Source organism: Toxotes jaculatrix, chromosome 19, assembly GCF_017976425.1.
Source record: "Toxotes jaculatrix isolate fToxJac2 chromosome 19, fToxJac2.pri, whole genome shotgun sequence".
NCBI lineage: Eukaryota > Metazoa > Chordata > Actinopteri > Toxotidae > Toxotes > Toxotes jaculatrix.
Genome location: NC_054412.1, coordinates 4,691,828 through 4,709,680, shown reverse-complemented (window position 1 = coordinate 4,709,680; position 17,853 = coordinate 4,691,828). Strand labels below are relative to the sequence as shown.

Here is a 17,853-nt window from a genome sequence, read left to right as displayed (position 1 = left end):
ATTTCATTGGCTGAGCCATAGCAACCGGAGTGAGTCCATAGCAACGAGCGACAGAAGTAAGTTATTTTTGTCAACAATGGAGCCAGACTGCTATGGTAAAGCGTTAATATACTTCTTTTAGCAATAAAGTTAACTTGGTTATTATTACAGGAGCTCAAGGCACTAATAACCATAAATCGTGACCTTTTTAAAATGGGGGACAAGAAGCAAGAGACGCGTCGCAAACGTGTTTTTATAAGCGACGTCGACAGGTATTCCTCCAAGAACATCGCCAAGGTAAAAAAAAAAAAAAAAAAAAACTGTATGTAAGTGACCTCTCATTCGCCTGTTTACAGTACTTTGTCTGACCTACTTCAACAGTTCTTATCGACATGCGACAACTCAGAAGATGCCGAAGCAGAGGAGACTTCGGCCTCCCCCCGAGGGGAACCTGCTTTCCACATAGTGGGAACAGTATCTTCTTTCTCCAAAGACGAGAAGGCGAGCTTTCTGCTGGAACAATATGCGGTGAGCCAGGCATTAAATAACAGACATAAGACACTGCAGGTGTACTACAGGTAAGCCAGTGGTGGGAGTAAGTGCATCTGCTCAAGCGCTATACTCAAATACAACATGCAGGTATATTGTTACTTGCACTTCACTGGAGTTACTATTACCATTTTATGAAACTTTATACTCCACTTTTTCTAAAAAACAAATGTTGTACTTTTTACCATTTATTTGATAGATGAAGTTACTCCTCATGTTAGTTTTTTTTTTTTCATACAAAGCATATGATCAATATGATTTACTACTATACATTAAACTACCCAGAAGTATATAAAGCAGTTAGTGTGATTGACCAAACATACTATCCATTCTATCTTTTCCTTGTTCCACTCCTATCAGGAACTTTAACAACTTCAAATTATGCCCACATGTGGGTGATGTAATTAAAAGGCAATGCATAACAGGGTGTACAATCTTCTCTGGTAGTCACCCACTCGAGAAGAGCTTCTTGAGCGCCTGCTGGAGTGTGACGTGGTGGTGTACAACATCTCAGAAAACGCTACACAACAGCAGATTGAAGAGGCAACGTGGGCAATCACAGGTAAGGAGGTATGAGGTAGGCTCATAATTTGGTGGACTGGCTTAAATATCTCTTACAGTTAAAAGAGATTGCATAATTTAGGATTGATTGTGTTCCCTGTGGCCTCTCTGTACTTTCCCCCCCCACTTTTCTTTTAACAAACAGCCCTTCATGCTGAGCTGGAAAGCTTCAAGTCTCGGAAAATGTTCATCTTAGTCTCAACAGTGATGACCTGGGCCATGACCAAGCCACAGAATCCGGTGAGCCTGGAGAAAATTAAGGCAAGCTTTTGACTCGTTCTGTATGCAAAAAAAAAAACAAAAAAAAACCAACCAGCATGTTTATAATTTCTCTCCTCAGGAGCAAACAGATGTTCTGCTAAGAGAGGAAGAGTTCAGAAGAAGAAGGCCTCATCCCAGTTTCAAAAACCACAACAATCTGGAGAAACTTGTGCTCAAATTAGGTAAAGGGGTAAGTAGATTATGGTGATAAAAATCTCAGTGTCATCCCTAAAAATATTCCAAAACAACGGTAGCAATTTATGTGCAGTGCAGTCTCAGTTTCATAAGTAGTTGCATTGAACTGCTCAGATAAAAACAGCACCAGGAAAATGAATTTAGCAATGAAAAGGCAAAGCCTGCAAAACGTCTGTGACTCACAACGACTCCACTGTCCGCTGATTTCACAATTTTACAGAAAAAGTCCAAACTGACCGGTTATGTTGTAGCTAGTGGTCTTCAGTACGGAAAGGGGGAGAACATCTTTCACTACTTTTTCAAGGTAGATAAAAACATAATAATAACAATAACGTGACACTTTATATTTTATGTCTGAGTTTGTACTACATTCACAATTTGCAATATCATCATTTTCAAACAGGTCTCTTGGCTGATGCAGTTTCCAAAAGTTCCTGTATTTGGACAGGGCACAAATCACGTCCCTGTGATTCACGTATATGACCTTGCTGGGTAATTTTACTTTAGCTGTACTTCTCCATATGCATGTTCAGATACACAAATGTGTGTGTGTGCAGAGCTGAACTGACCGCTCCTTTTTCAGAGTGATCCAAAACATCATTGAACTCAGGCCTAAGTCAAGGTACATCCTTGCTGTCGATGATTCCAAGAACACTTTGGAGGACATTGTAAAGGTAACCCTGTGTCTCTCTCCATGTCTTTCTTTTCACTTTTATGTAAACTTCACTCTACTGTGAACTGCAAAGACAAAATGACAAAAAAGAAAAAAAGCTGCAAAAATCTCTCTCTCTCTCTTAACTAGATGATGAGTGAAACACTTGGGCCAGGAAAAATTAACAAAGTACCAGAAGAGGAAGCCATCGCCCTGAGGGCTTTCAAGGTAAAGAATGTTTTTTTTTTTCTTATTTTAAATGAGTTATAATCTAGCCTTGCTGTCCTTTATCTCCTTTATCTCCATTCACAAGTTTCAGAAAAACATCTGAATTAATGTCTGAGTTATTTCTTCTGTAGCTTCAGTGGTTATAGACACAAGCTCAAAGAAACCACCACACATTTTTGCGTATTTTGTTTGATGTTTGTTTCTGTTGTTTCAGCCAGAGGAGCTGGAGTACCTGAGTATCGACCTCCGCCTGGACGCTTTTATCATAAAGGACTCCTTCAGCCTCCGATGGACGTCTGAATCTGGGATGGTCGAGAACATGGAGAGCATTCTGGAGGAATACAAAGACACCAGGCAGCTACTTGTGAGTGTTCAAGTCATTCAGGGAAGGTCTCCCATCAGTACCAGATATATACAGGTGTTTAACCAGCTGATACCAGATAAAAGCTGCCACGATTCATTCATGAACCAGTTTTTCCCCTTTCTCTGTCTTTGTAGCCCATCAGAATCTGTCTGGTTGGACCTCCATCTGTGGGTAAAACCTCTGTTTCAGAGAAGCTCTGCAACCATTACCAGATACACCACATCAAGATCAAAGAGGTCATAGAGGAAAAGATTACACAGCTGGTCAGTGGAAGCCAAGAACTTCATTTGCCTAACAGGCAAATTTCAGATTGCTGTTGTGCAACTAAAGGAAATATACTGCCCTCTTGTGGAACTTCTTTAAAAAAAAAAGAAGAGATGAACATGCAGATGCAATTTGAAGGCAACAATAGCGGACAGAAAATACATATTCATTGTTCATTTGTCACGTTTCTTTGTGTATGTTACAGAAGGAGATGGTAAATGGAGAAGACCCTGAATATGTCAGTGAGGAGGCAGCAGCTGCTGCACAAACACAACTGCATGATATTAACAAAAGCATGGAAATGAACGCAGGTTACAAGGCCCATTTACTGAGACTATAAGGGATTTAATAAAGCACACAGTAAATGTCTGGGAGCCTTTTAGTTTCTTTATTTTTGAACCAGTATATTCTGATCCATCAGGTCGACTGGCTGACCGTCTGGTTTTTGACATTTTGCAAGAAAAGCTGAATTCTATGCCATGTAGGAACCAAGGATTTGTTCTTGATGGCTTCCCAAAGACCTACGAGCAAGCAAAGATGATTTTCACAGGTAGGTTTCATCCATTAATTTAATTACTGTATCAGTCTTAATAATATGTACTGCCCACACATGTACGGTGTGCTTTTATTGTTCAGATGAGGACACAGAGAACCAGGATTTGATGGTTAAGACACCTGCGTACAACGAGAAGATCACTCCAGGTTGATAATATGCGTATTACTAAATTCACTACAAACTGATAAAAACTGATTATAGTTTCAGAAGCAACTTACCTAAGCGTTCCTGACTAAAGCACTGTATTATCCTGCTTATTTCTATGTTTTGCAGAGCACGTTATTGCCTTGGAAGCGACTGATGATTTCCTGACACACAGGGTGCAAGCACTTCCTGAGAGTGTAGCAGAGAAAATGCGTTACACCCAGGATGAATTTCTCCCTCGCCTGATGAGATACAGACAGCTGAGTGCTGCTGAGGAAACCCTGCTGGACTACTTTGATGAGCTTGAGATTCACCCAGAACATATCGGTACTGTCCTCAAAGCCACAGGGGACAACAGGATTTAGCAAGAACATCGATCCGGTTTCTTTACAGTAAGTGTGTCTTGTTCCTCTCCAGAGGTCACTACAGACGATCCAGACTACACAGACGTGATGAAGAGAATCATCGAGATGGTTGGGATTCCCAAGAACTATGGCCTGAGTCCAGAGGAGCAGGAGGAGGAGGACAGAAAGAGAGAAGAAGAGAGGAAGCAGAAACTGGCTGCAGCAACTGCTGAGAGGAAACTCAGGAATGAGGCTGCCCTGGCTGAGATGGCTGCTCAGTATGAGGAGTGGGTAAGTTGTTGTTCATCGGATGGCAACGATGAGCTGTGACTGTCATTCTACGTTGGGAAAAAGCTAAGAATTTTGCAAGTATATACTCATTAATTATTTAATTATTGGAAACTTTATCTGTTGTACATGTGCTGAATTGTCACTGTGGACAAGTTTTACATTTTTGTAGACTCATCATTAGTACCAAATAACATGGTTAATCCCTAACGATGAATTCAATTTGGTTAACATTCATTAGCAGAAGAATTTGTCCGAGGTGAAGAGACAGGAGCACGAGCTGCTGGAAGCTCACTCTCTTCCTCTGAGGAACTACCTGATGAAGTATGTGATGCCCTCGCTCACTGAGGCCATGTTAGAGTGCTGCAAGATCAAACCAGAGGACCCCGTCGACTTCCTGGTACTCCTCAGTGTTTTCCTCCTTTACCTTCTAATATAGATCCTCAGTTGATATTAAACAGAACTGACTTAACTGAACATCAACAGACTTATACAGCAGTAGTCACTTACTGTATATTGTGTTTTGTTTTTTTCAGGCTGAACATCTTCTACAGACCATCCAACAAGATTAAAAATCTATTTCATGAGGAGACTTCTGAGGCTGTGATTCTCCTGCAGTCATTAAGATAATCCAACAGTAATAGTTCCAGACATGGTAATGTAAAATGAACTGAGTGAAACATCAGTGTTACAGGTTTAAAATAAATATGAGGATGTTTGATTAGAAAACTGTCAAAGTGTTTCTGATCTTTTCATTCAAGCAATCGATTTGTCTGATAACTCCCTGTATTAACGGCTGGACTGTCACAGGTTTCATTCATAAAACCACCAACACATCCAGGCTTGGTTTAGCTTTTTTTTGTCACATACTGGTTTGCCTGAAGCAGAGACGTCTCACATTTTAATGCAGTGAGTCATTTCACTTATTTACATCAGCACAAGCCTGTATAATCCCTGGAAGGTACCCATTTCTCACACAGTAAATTACCATTTATAACGGCCACAGCAGTAAAATATTTAGTAGCTACTGATATTGCTGTTTCTAACGATTTATAAAAGGAGGTGGCTGGAGTGCAGGGGTCAGAACTACGACAGTCAAAGTGGAAAATAAATCTTTTTATTGGCCTTTTTGACAAGTCAGGAAACCAGGTTGCTGCACAGTGTGGAAAGCAAAACTATGAATAGTTTCACCCAGTTAAATGGCTTCATAAGTGACTGCATCACTCTTTCTTTCAGGAAGAATTATATTATTGTTATTATTCAGTTTTTATGAACTAAAACCAAATTTAAAGCACATTAAATGGCACACAGACACATTTTTTAAACACACTTCAAACATCAAATGCTGCACTTTCAGCATGAAAACTATCCCAAATTCACTCGTTGTAGAACTTGGCTCAGTGTTTGTGAGCAATGACTATAGTTTAGCCAGGTTTCCAGTCATTACAGATTAGAACCTTTCTGAACCTCCATCTGGTCTGTGACTCAGCTCCCACTGTGTTGTACAGTCAGCGCTTACTGGAAGAAGCATGCTGTAAAGATGTAAACAGATTTTCAGAGAGACTTTCACACTGTGCAAAGCTTTCTGGCTACAGGTGATAAAGTAGCCTTAAAAAAAAAATCCCACATTTTACTTAGATTTATATCACAAAAAAAGAAGCTGATATCTTATCTGCTGATATCTTTCAGAGATTTACCGCTAAAAAGAAATTCTACAATTGTTTTATTCATGAAAAAGTCATGATGAAAACAAATAAGATTAAAGATTGAGTCAGGACTTCAGATATGATTCCTGCACATGTTGGTAATTCTGCAAGGTTAAATTATGTGTCAGTTCAGCCATCTTTTTTTAAAGTCTGCTCTTTCAACACTAGGTGGTGCAGGAATTCTTTCTAGAAACTTCACAGAGGAACAAGAAAAATGCTTAGTCTGAAGTGTCTTTAAGTGTCTGTTTAAGTAGGTACAGTATATTTTTCTCATTTTTACCCAAAAACAAGAAAGTGCTCGGTTTTTAAATGCATTGAATTGCATCCGTGCTAAATAAATTAGTCTGGCTGCGAAGAGGGCCTTTGTTCTAGCATGGTTGTAAAATGCATCATAAAACAGGAATGCGTCTCTCCAGTTTTTTGTGGATTATTAAAGTCAAAACTGGTGTCTGCAGTTTTCTTTGTAGTTACTTGTTTTGTGGCAGAAAAATAGTGAAATCCACCACCTCGACAGAAGCTGTCTGCCTGCTCGTTTACAATGCATGGAAAATAAATCTTGAGATAACAGAAACACTTCCTTTTTATGCACAGGATTTTACCACAAAATGCTATAATAGTTTGTAATAAACTGTTTTGAAATATTGCAAAAGGTGACACTGGACTGTAAAAGAGAAATGCTGTTATCAGGTTCTCATAATACATTTCCTGTGTTGAGTTATTTTCTGAACTACCTGTGAACCACATCACTCACAGCAGCAACTGAAAACCATCACAAACACCAAATGGCTCACCCACACAGGTGTTTTCTGTTATTTTGATACAACTTCTACTCCATTCACAAATAAGTAAAAACACCTGTGTGGGTGTGCAGGGCCTTTGAAATTCACTCAGTGAGTAAGCCGAGCCCTGACAGTTACAGAAAGTGTAATTTAATGCTTCATATTATTTATGTTACAGCGATGTACATAGAAAGCATGGCTGGATTAACCTCCTGGGGGGCCCTGGGTCAGAGATTTGTTGTCGGGCCTCTGTTGACCCGTACTACACTTGTCAGTTTTAGTATTTCATCAGGGACCCATAAACTAAACAGTGCTCTAGACCTGAAATGACTAGTTCATTACTCAATTAGGTGATGGACAGAAAACGAATTGGCAACAGTTTTCATTACAGATTAATCGTTTGAGTAATTTTCCAAACTTACCTTGGTAAATCTTGTGAGGAAACTCATGATAATCCCTCAGTACAACAGGTGCCAAACACAAAACCACAACTCACAGAAAAAAATGTGTGCATTGTTCAAAGCAGGGATCAGCCAAAAGAAATGGCAGAGGACAACTGCTAAAGGGGCAGGTTTATCTACTGGGGAGCTAATGAGGCACTTGGTAGCAGGTGTGCAGGTGAGAACACAATGAAGACCCCTGCAGGACAGAGGAAATGTAGGTTCTGATATGATAAGAGACACTGGAGACACACTGACTGACACTGGCTGTCCAATCTGACAGCCAGTGTGGTTGTTACCACAATAAACCTGTGAAAAAAAATCACTTGACGCCTGTCACACAATGCTTGTGTGGTCAAAGTTGCAGGGTCAAAGAAGTACAGTTGGTACACTTTAATGGAATGTGTGCGTGAGAGCGATGGGTAAGTAAAAATATTGGCGAGGGGACACTGTAATTTGCACGAGGGCAAAAGGTCGCCCCAATCAACTGCAATAAAAGCGTTGGCAGTGATTCTGTGAGAGCCAGAGAGGTCTGGCAGAACAAATTACTTCCCCTGCAGAGAGCCGGTCCAACTCTGTCACTTTAATTTCATATTTATGGGGAGAAATGACGAGATGTCCTGCCAAACACCTACGGTTCCCATAACTCATGTCTTCAATGCATGTATATGCCACTTTGGTTTTTACTGGCCCCCAGAGCCATTTCCAGTGTTTTACTGCTGTGGGAGGAAGATATTATTCTCCCTATTAAGAGTTATTTTAATGCAAGCAAATGCAAAACCCTTATTTATACAGGTCATAGCTGTACAGTTAATACTTCATCATTTATTAGTGGGGTTCTACTCATTTCAATCTCAACTCCTCAACACTGTCAAAGACAACACACCCTTATTGATTAAGAAAAGTAATTTGGTATTAATAGTGGGGAAAATTTGGATGGTTCCATTTCATTAATTCCAATTAATTGTTAGTCTAAGTGATTAATTAGATGTTAAAAGGTTAATTATTAAAGTTGATTAAAGTTTCCAATAATAAGTAGAAGATGAAAGTATATTTACTTGGCTTTAAATTGAGCTTTTCTTTCTTGGAAGCTAACAAATTACAAAGTTATCCCCAGGAAACTTCTTTGAAATTATTTGAATAAATAGATTTGAATAAAAAGAAGGAAATATTTAGAAACTGTGTCTGTAAAATGAAGTGTTACCCAATTTTGGTCCCACAGATGTTGCAGCTAAACCGCCGATTAACATTTCATAAAGGCAAATCATCAACACATGACTGTCATCGGCCGTTCGTTTGATCACACAGTTTCTTTTAATAACATTATGACAGGTTGGAAAGATTTCGAGCGAACACCCTCAGCAACCATCCCACCAAAATAAAGAAAAAATAAATAAGAATCAGTACTTGTCTCACTGGTGACAGCCAGAGGTCACTGTCTGGTCTACCATAGTGGCCGCTCTCCAATGGAAAACCTCTAATCCAGGAAGCCAGAAATAGCAAAGAAGTGAAGACTTTCACCTGAACAAGGAAGAAAGGTCTCATTCTGTGGTGCAAGGCGTCGACTCGCACAGCTGAAATACAGAACATTTATGGTGGAAATACAGTCCTTTTCCCTCAACCTTATTTAACTGCCTGTTTTATTCATCTTTATGTTGGGCATTTTTCCCCTCTTATGTATTTTATGTTTGTCAACCCTGCCCCTCGGACAAATGCTGTAGAAAGAGCTGTCTACTCAGGAATACTAGAAGCTCAAGCTGAAGTTGCAGTGGTCTCTCTCTCTCTCTCTCTCTCTCTCTCTCTCTCTCTCTCTCTCTCTCTCTGTCTCTCTCTCTCTCTCTCTTTCTCTCTCACACACACGCACACACACGCACACAAGCGATGGAAATAGCATTCACTGGTCACTCTAACATCTGCTCCTGGTCGAAAATGTTAGAAAAGGACCACACACACACTTACATGCCATGGCCCTAAGTGGACAGGTACGTGGTAGTGAACCATCTCAGTGTTTCAGTGTGTGTGTGTGTGACATGCTTCACTGAGCGTGCAAACTAGTCACCCATGTGGGGTCCAAAAGGTCGACCCTCATATGTTTTAACGAACACGTTGTATCTGTGTGTTTCTGGTGAAGATGCGGTTTTTCCAGTTTTCCAAATGATGTTGTCCACATCAAGTCAGATTTCAGATTAAAGTGTTTCAACTAGGCAACAGCAACAATTACTGTGATAACCTCGTAAACAGGAGACGACACAGTGCCATGGAACATCATGAGACAGGATAATTGTCTAAAGACCACAGATTTTACTTTGAATCCTCACACTGGTCTGAGATTGAAGCTTTAGAGAGGATGCAAACAAACCTTAAAGGGGGACTCATCTGGTTTTACAAACCAAAATCTATTTATAGATTTTGAGAAATACTGATGTAAAGGTTTTTGTGTCTCCAGAGAAAATCGAGTGAAGTCTGAAAAATTACCTCAAGTGACGTCACTGGAGTCTGTAGCCTGCTTTTCATCTCTGCTGGAGTTTTTGAGTTTCTGCTTAAGGATGTTAAAATGACCTGTCAATTAATATTGTTTTAGCAAAGTAAAGCTACTTTAAGGAAACATCATTCCCTCCAGTATCTTGGTGTTGAGTGAGAATTTGTTTCCGTTATTATTCCATGACCGACACATTTCTGTTGAAATTAAAAGTCAGTCAGTTCACTGCAGTGGCTCTGCCACTTTAGTTTCATTTATTTTTTGGTTTCCAGTTTATCTCGAGTTTATGAACAGACGACAGAACAGTTAAAAACATACAGCTAACTCATACCAGGTGATGTTCTGCAGTGAGATCATCTTCCTTTTCAGCATGTGCACTCCTGCTGTTCAATCTGGCCGGCGTTTGTGTTTGTGTGTGTTCGTCTGCTGCATGCGTGAGAGTTGCAGAACATATTTGTGAATTTACCGTAAGACTAAAGAGGGATGTTGCACATAAAACCTCCTTTCCCCCCATCCCCTTGTGACAAAGCCCTTTTTTTAATTTCCTGACTTGATTGATGTTTCAGATTTAAAATATCCCCCGTGTGATCTTGTGTGTGTATCAGCCAGTTAGTATTGTGTACCTCCAACATGATAGCTAAAATGACAGTGAATCATTCATTCATCTTTTTGACAGTATAATAAAGCCCCTCTGGGTCAGGCAGGTGGCTGAAAACTGTGGCCAGCGTTTACTTTAATCCTCTTGGAGCATCGGTTCAAGTAGAGGAAGTGTCAGCAGTTTAACTCATGACTTCTCCGTGGTAAACAGGCCCCCTCGATCAATCACAGATACAAATATCTGACCGGTTTCCAAAAGCTAATGGGAGCCAGGTCCTGAGAGTCTGTCAGAGGAATGTTTGGACAGCAAGGACGAAGTTCAAATATGAAGGAAAATGTGTGTGATGTGCAACACAGAAAGAATTTCCTGCAGAAAAAGGATCAGTTTGAATTTTCATCTGTACAGTAGATTTTCAGTGGATATCCATCATCCTGAGGAATTAAAGGGTCATCTGGATAAGAATACTTTGAGCTCCTAAGAATCGAGAAGACTTAAGGCTAAATACCCTTTAAAACCATTTCCCAAATAAAGTGGATCTGACTGCATTCAGAGGACGATCTTGGGTCTTTTTTCTGTGTTTACACGAGCGTGTGTAGAAGAATGTGTTGTGTAGGTGGGTGGTTGCGTGAGCGTGCATGTTTGTGACATTATAAACATCCCATAATTATCTCTGATTTCCTCGGGGACCCCTGACTCCAACAAACCCACAGCCATACAGCTGCTATCACGACATTTGAGACCCTGTCACATTTACAGCTTCGCCATAATCTGCTCCCCATGGAAATAATTATCTGCGTTGAAATGGATTTGTTTATGTACACGACTCTTGTTTGTGACACTTCCCTGAGTCTTTTTTGAACCCAGAACTACTGTTTCTCCCAATTCTACTATTCATCATCAGTATAAATGTTCAATACATTTACACTGTGCAGTACACACTGTTCTGACACCAACACATAGCAAACATCACATCTGGATCTACTACAGATGGCTGTATATTTGTCATTGCGCACAAATAAACACAGGCACATGAAAAATACAGCATATGATACACAAATACACAACCAAGAGACCGCACAGTGATAACGCCAGTGCAAAGCAAAACCCAGCATTTCAGTGTCGGAGTTGAAACTCTGACTTTAGTCAGCCAACAACGAATGAGAGACAAACTGCAACAACAACATGACATGACAACAAGCAAAATAACTAAACTAAAAGCACTGTATCAATCAACATTCCCTACTTTTGCAAATAAAAGCAGGGGCAGTATTACAGTGTGGGGGAACACAGATGCAAGTCAGGATATGGAACCTGGTTGCATAACACAAAGGAGAGGTTTTTTAAATATGTAATGGCTTACATCCCTCCTCTGGCAGAGCTGAGATAAAACAGAGAGCGGAGAGAAAGAGCAGGCTGAGAGCAGAGCAAAGTGTCTGAAAACAGCAGTTTCCATTTGGAGCAGCTGGACTTATGTTATTCTAAACACAGGGAGGGAAATTAAGAGAGGATTTTATACTGCAGCTCCTCCCAAACACACAGAATGAGGGTTAACCAAGGGTCTGACTGTGTGTCTGCACAGGGTCGTGTGATGGGTGCAGCTTTTTAAAGAAACATACCATGTTTTAGGTGGATTAAGTTGTCCACCTAAAATTAGGTCAGCATAAACTATTCTGAATCAGAGTAAGCAGCAATCATTATTCCAAACGAGTTGTTTGGCTTTTGGTCTTTATGTTCATAAATTTGTTGTCTTGCTAAAAAGTGGAATGAGATGATGAAATATAATGCTATTGTTTTTTCTTGCCTAATCCCAATAAGACCAGAAATCCCTGATGTGTGGTAAATCGTTGCCAAATTGCTTTTGAATGTCCAGAGTTTGCAGACTGTCAGAAGTATTTTGTGGCTAAACTGAGGGACAATTGCACATGATGGCAAAGTAGAATAGAAATACATATTTTTTTAGTTTAGTAACCAAATTACTGGTTTTTAATGTTGAGGAACTGTCACGGCTCGTCCTCTCGGTTGCCACAGCTGTCTTCCATGTGGGTCCTCTGAATGACTCATACACAATTTGGCCTGTTTTACCAAACAGGAAAAAGCAATGAGAGAAAACCCACCAACCCACAACAAGACCACCATCATGTTGCTGCAATGATGATACCCAGGACCCAGAGTTTTAACTATTGAATTCCTACTGGTTGTTTGGCAAAGCTGGAGAAGAAAGACGAATCGCAAATGCAGATCATAAACAAAAACATCTCTGATTGCAAATGAAGGGATGAGAAGACCAATTTCCACCTTAATGGCAAAATCCCAGGTGTTTACAGAAAAGCAGCCCTTCCACAGATAAACCAAACACTATTTGGGAATTTGATCCACCCTTAAACCTATTTATGGAGTTGTTGAACTGGACATGTGTTTTGCAAAATGCTTTGGATTGTTGAACTGTTTATCTTGCGGTTTGTGAAAAAAATGCAAAACACATTTGTCCCAATATTTTGGCCTGAATTGTGAGCATTTTTCTGTTGTTCATATTTGTGTTGATAAGTCGACCGCACATGTGTTGTGTAATGTTCTGATTTATGCTTCTGAAACATTTCTCGCTACGATTTCTCGCCAAGCTTCATTAACTAGGAAGAAGCATTTTATTGGAATTAGCTAAAATAAAATAAGTATTTAAAAACTGAACCAGAGTCAATACAGGATGTGCCAGAAATAAAATGGAGAAAAAACAAATCAGCCAAAGATCTTCTGCCGGTGACGACAGACTAATCCTCCTCATTTGGTCACAGATTCACTCCAAACTCCAAACACGTGGTTATGATAATACAAGACCTCACTTCTTCCCTCTTCTGCCACGCAAAGCAAACAAACATATAATACTTTAATTTACTCTGTGTGTTAAATGTTAGGTTACTTATTGAAATAACTTGACTTCAGAGCAGCGTCTGGAGGAAGCCGTTTTGCAGGAGAGTCGTTTTTCCTGTGGTGGAGGAAAACAGTCCTAGAGAGAGGATTAGGATTTGGGCTGGTGCTCAAGGTAAACGGGTGTGTGACGTCAAAACTGCAAGTCTGTATTTTTCTGTCTATTATGTACGTAAGTTGGGCATTTATGTTGTTTTTTCTTTGACTGCCTCTCCGACATATCCACACCATCTTTCCACACAGATGCGTACACATATGGTGCACCCTACATGTTCTGGAGGACGCAGTGAAACAGAAATTCAGCCTGTGAAATCTGGCAAAGATAAACAGACCTGACCGAAGGAGCAGCTCTCAACCAGGGAGGCATCCCACCTCAGAGGTTTCCACGTTGTTGTGAGCTGAGTGTGGCTGCAGGCCGGGGAGCACATGTGCTTCTTCCTGCTGCTGCACGTTCACATTTCAGTGAGACAGCAAGTGACAGTGAAAAGGTCTGACTTCATTAACTAGGTCAACATTTTTGGACTTACACATAACTGCTTTCTTTCTGAGAGTTGGATGAGAAGGCTGATACCGATCTCAAGTCCGTGTTAAATATGGGGCTAGCATGGAGGTAATTAGCTTAGCTTAGCAATTAGCTTAGACGTGGCTCTCTCCAAAGCATGCCTACGAGCACCTCCAAAGCTCACTAATTACTCTTTAACTCATACACAAAGAGAAATGTAAACTCCAGGGTGAGTGTTACTAGCCTAGGCTAAGCGCTAACTGAGCTCCATATCCTGTTTAACCAGCGGACAGGACCAGGCCCGCTCCTTTATCCCAGCTTGAAGGAGAAACCTGTAGAGTACCTCAGCAGAGACAGAGGCAGGGTTCAGGCTGCTCCTCTTTCGCCTGTCGTGCAGATGCTCTCGTGCCCCGAGCCTGCAGCTCTCCCACCCTCCTCGCTGCAGCCACTGCCAACAGAAATAGTGCCTCCAGCTGGGTAACTCAGGGGGGTCCAAAAGGTCTGTGCATGCTTTTCTTCCAGTTCAAGGCAGAACTGCTCTTAGATTCAAACAACATACTCCCTCACAAAATGACAGTAGACAGCAGATAGTTTACAGTACTTCAACTGTATCCTAGCAACACACACAACTGAGCTAATATAGATCCACAAGTAAAAGCAAGATTTATAAGAAATTTGCCACTTGAATGCATTGAAAGGCCAGACATCTTAGTTTTCCCCTAGCACTTAAATGCAACACCTGTGCACTGTGGATGGGAAACTGTGAAAAGAGTCTCAAAACACTTCACACAAATACAACCTAATCCACACATATCAGATGATTAACAGTCTGTAAATGAAAACAAAAAAACCCCATATATAACAATCTATTTATTTTCCTTGCTGACTCACTACACACACTGCAGCAGGTGTGATCCCCGTCCTCACACACATACGTACAGAATAATAGTTACCTGAGCCAAAGTGAAAGGCCAAGTGTGTTTTTACAGCTGTCTACGTAATGAGCTCTTTGGGGGCCTGTCAAGTCAACAGTTAGCTAACGTCTACGTTGCGTGTGTGTTTGTGCATTTATGTATGTGTGTGTGTTGGTGCAGGTTAGGTAATGTCTCCCTGTGTCACCTCCCACTCCAGGCAGATTTAACGTCATTATGACTGAAATTACACAACCTGACCTGGGAATTAAAGTGACAGAGGGCTGGGAGACATCATGAAATTTAAAAGGGGGGAACATATAGAGAAGCCATGTATTTCTCTCCGTGCTGAATCTGTTTTATTTTTCATGTGGAGATCAGTAAATCTTAATCTTAACTAAACGAGAAGAGAGAAGCTGTGAAAGGAAATGATCTCCATTACAAAGTTGTTATATTAATGAGTGGCACAGACGTTACTAAGGTGAGGTGAAGGGTTCAATTGCCAGTGCTGTTGATCTTAATAAAAATGTAAGCAATCATGACTATTAAAACTAAACGTCCATCAGAAAGCATTACTGAGGTCAAAAGCTATTTTCATTCTGGAAAAATTTAAATTCTGCATGAAAAATTACTTGACTTTTCTTGACACGCATCCACCAGCTGTTGGGGCATTTCACTCAAAACCACAAATATCCACCTCCGGGTCAGGTTGTGCTCACTACCTACTCACTTCTGCACACATGGACAGTCACATGAAGTGGGCGTGTGATTGTCGGTTTGCAGAAAGTTACAGAAATTGCCAGCCCCCTCTATTCCGGCATCAGGAATGTGTGTGTGGGGGGGCATGCACAGGCATAAGGGAATCACCAGAGTCAGTGTGACTGATTCATCCTCTGTGAACCATGAATGTCTGTACAAAGTTTGGTGCCATTCTGTTTAGAAGATGCAGATGAAGTGAAGCAAAGTTTGGGGATCGCCTGCTCAGTCTGGACCACAGCGGTGGACTGACACCTCATCATTTCCATTCAACTGTCTAAACAAAAACCCTCTGCAATGAAATCTGAATTACAGTCCGAGGTAGGATTATTTATTAATTGCAGAAACCCAGTGCTCCCTCACTCACGTTACAGCCATGTGCAGGCATGACATCACATCACCGATTCAGCAGAAAGCATTGGTCCTGTGTGGCGCGTTAGGCCTCAAACCATTACCCTGTCACAGTACATCACAGCTACTCAATCCACTTCACAGCCAATCAGCCCTGAAGTGTTCATGTGGAGTGATGGAGAGAGTGTTACATCCCATCATTAATGACTTACAGAAGGAGAATAATGGGTAAATTATGAAGTTTGAGCTTTCAGCCTGCTGCTAAGCCTGTGGGGTGAAAAAATGACACATATATGAAATGGTGAAATATATTCCACCTGGGAAATTCAGACCTGGCAGAGGTTTCTGAGAGCACATCTGGCTGCAGGGTTTATGCTGGCTGGACCTGGTGTTTTTCACCATGGCTATAGCACACCATGCCCTCCTCCTCACACTTCACACCTCACTTCCTTTAACATGGCAGAGAGCTGCTCTCTCTCCATGTCAGAGATTTTTTTTTTTATGTTCCAGCTTCATTCACTGCGCCAGTTTCACAAAATTCTGCTACTGGTTTAACTTGAGTTTGCAAAGTAAAGACGCTGCTGCTTTTCTGAGTCACCACAAAGATGACACCATAGAGGTTTTCATCTGACAGCAACTCCTGATGAACATTTGTGGTGTTTTTTGTCAAGGCAGTATGTTTACAGGAGTCTAGGATTAGAGATGCTGAGCCACTATAATAAGTAGAAAAACAATAATTAAGCTCCTACAAAAATCCCCCTCCAGTGACCTCTGGCAATGTTAAAGTTCTCAAATATACCTTGGAAGTAAGCATGTGGTGCACAGGGAAAACCAAAATTAACAAGTGATTCCTGCCAATTTAAACAGGCCTCGGTCCCCTGCCCCTTTTCCCATATTACTCATGTGAACCTCGGTTTGATTGTGGCTGACTGATGTTGACAATCTGAAACATGAACCACTGCCTGTTGCTGTTACTGATTCGAAGGTTTAGATGGTGCTGAGACTGGTAAAAGTTAGAAGATTAAAAAATAATGTAGGTTATATAATGTAACAGTGTAGGTTATGATGTAGTAATTGTGATGGTTCATCAGAACATCAGGCTTTAACACTAGAGACAGTTTTTTGTTTCCTGTTCCAAACCAGTCGTCAGTGGTGCTGTTTTTTTCTCATATCACCCCGATGGTGGCCTCACTAGTGTAGTGTCAGCAGAATCTTTTGGGTGTTTTAAATCTCAAATCTCAAGACCTACAATTTCTCAAAGGCATTCCATTTATGCTTCCTTGTCTTGATTTGTTTCCCTTTGGTTTTATTTTGATTGAATTATTATTTATACCAGGTGAATGATTATGGTCTCAATTAAATGAACTACTTCCTTGACATTAGAGGACCTTTGTCATCATCGTGCTCTGATTAACTGTTACAATACCTTCATCTAACTCTTGCCATAATAATGCATCTCTTTCTGATTTGTAATCACAATTGCTGAATTTGCTGTTTTACAGTTTTACAGTTTCTGTGCTCCCAGTTAAATATTCCAAGGCCCACTCCTGTCTTTAAACTTTACTGGTGGTGTGCTTCGCTTCACTTTGCTTTCCTTCCCTCTCTTTCTTACTCACTCTGTTTTCTTTTCTCTCTTTCTTTCTTCCATTGTTTTTGTTTGGTGAATGCGGTAACATCTGTGATAGTGTGCCATGCAAATTTGTCCTCCAACAGATTAACAACAGCCCTGGTGATTTACGGCTCCGCATGTGGAAATATTTGTCTGCTGGAGGTCTCCCTCACCACAAGCCTGATAAAAGAGAATCAGAATGGTGCTAGTCAGATGGAGGGATGTCTTAAGAGTGTAGTGCAGCATAAATAAATCAAACATATATAAGACTCATTCATATTTTCTTGCTTCATAGATCCGCAGCAATTTTATGCCTTTTGCTTCAGGTTTCTGAAGTGATTTAGAGCAAATGTTCCATGCACATAAATAACAGCCATGGGGACTAAAGGAATAAGGGATTTGGGTGGATTCTTGA

At 40.6% G+C, this 17,853-nt stretch overlaps 1 protein-coding gene across 1 annotated transcript; it reads left to right on the top strand.

The window, feature by feature from the left end:
* Window positions 1-192: 192 nt before the first annotated feature.
* LOC121199715 (adenylate kinase 7-like) lies at window positions 193-4,957 on the top strand. Its single transcript, XM_041064620.1, has 18 exons — window positions 193-276; window positions 361-507; window positions 976-1,090; window positions 1,235-1,329; window positions 1,430-1,540; window positions 1,766-1,849; window positions 1,949-2,037; window positions 2,129-2,219; window positions 2,348-2,425; window positions 2,640-2,789; window positions 2,924-3,052; window positions 3,259-3,364; window positions 3,475-3,603; window positions 3,690-3,755; window positions 3,883-4,080; window positions 4,171-4,388; window positions 4,627-4,785; window positions 4,922-4,957. Exons 1-18 carry the CDS (start codon window positions 193-195, stop codon window positions 4,955-4,957), a joined length of 2,085 nt encoding a protein of 694 aa, XP_040920554.1.
* Window positions 4,958-17,853: the final 12,896 nt, after the last annotated feature.

Excerpts from the sequence above, each read along its gene's own strand:
- LOC121199715 (XM_041064620.1), top strand. The coding sequence starts at position 193 with ATGGGGGACAAGAAGCAAGAGACGCGTCGCAAACGTGTTTTTATAAGC. Across the intron at positions 1,330-1,429 it reads TGACCAAGCCACAGAATCCG|GAGCAAACAGATGTTCTGCT; the intron begins GTGAGCCTGGAG and ends TTCTCTCCTCAG. Across the intron at positions 1,850-1,948 it reads TCTTTCACTACTTTTTCAAG|GTCTCTTGGCTGATGCAGTT; the intron begins GTAGATAAAAAC and ends ATTTTCAAACAG.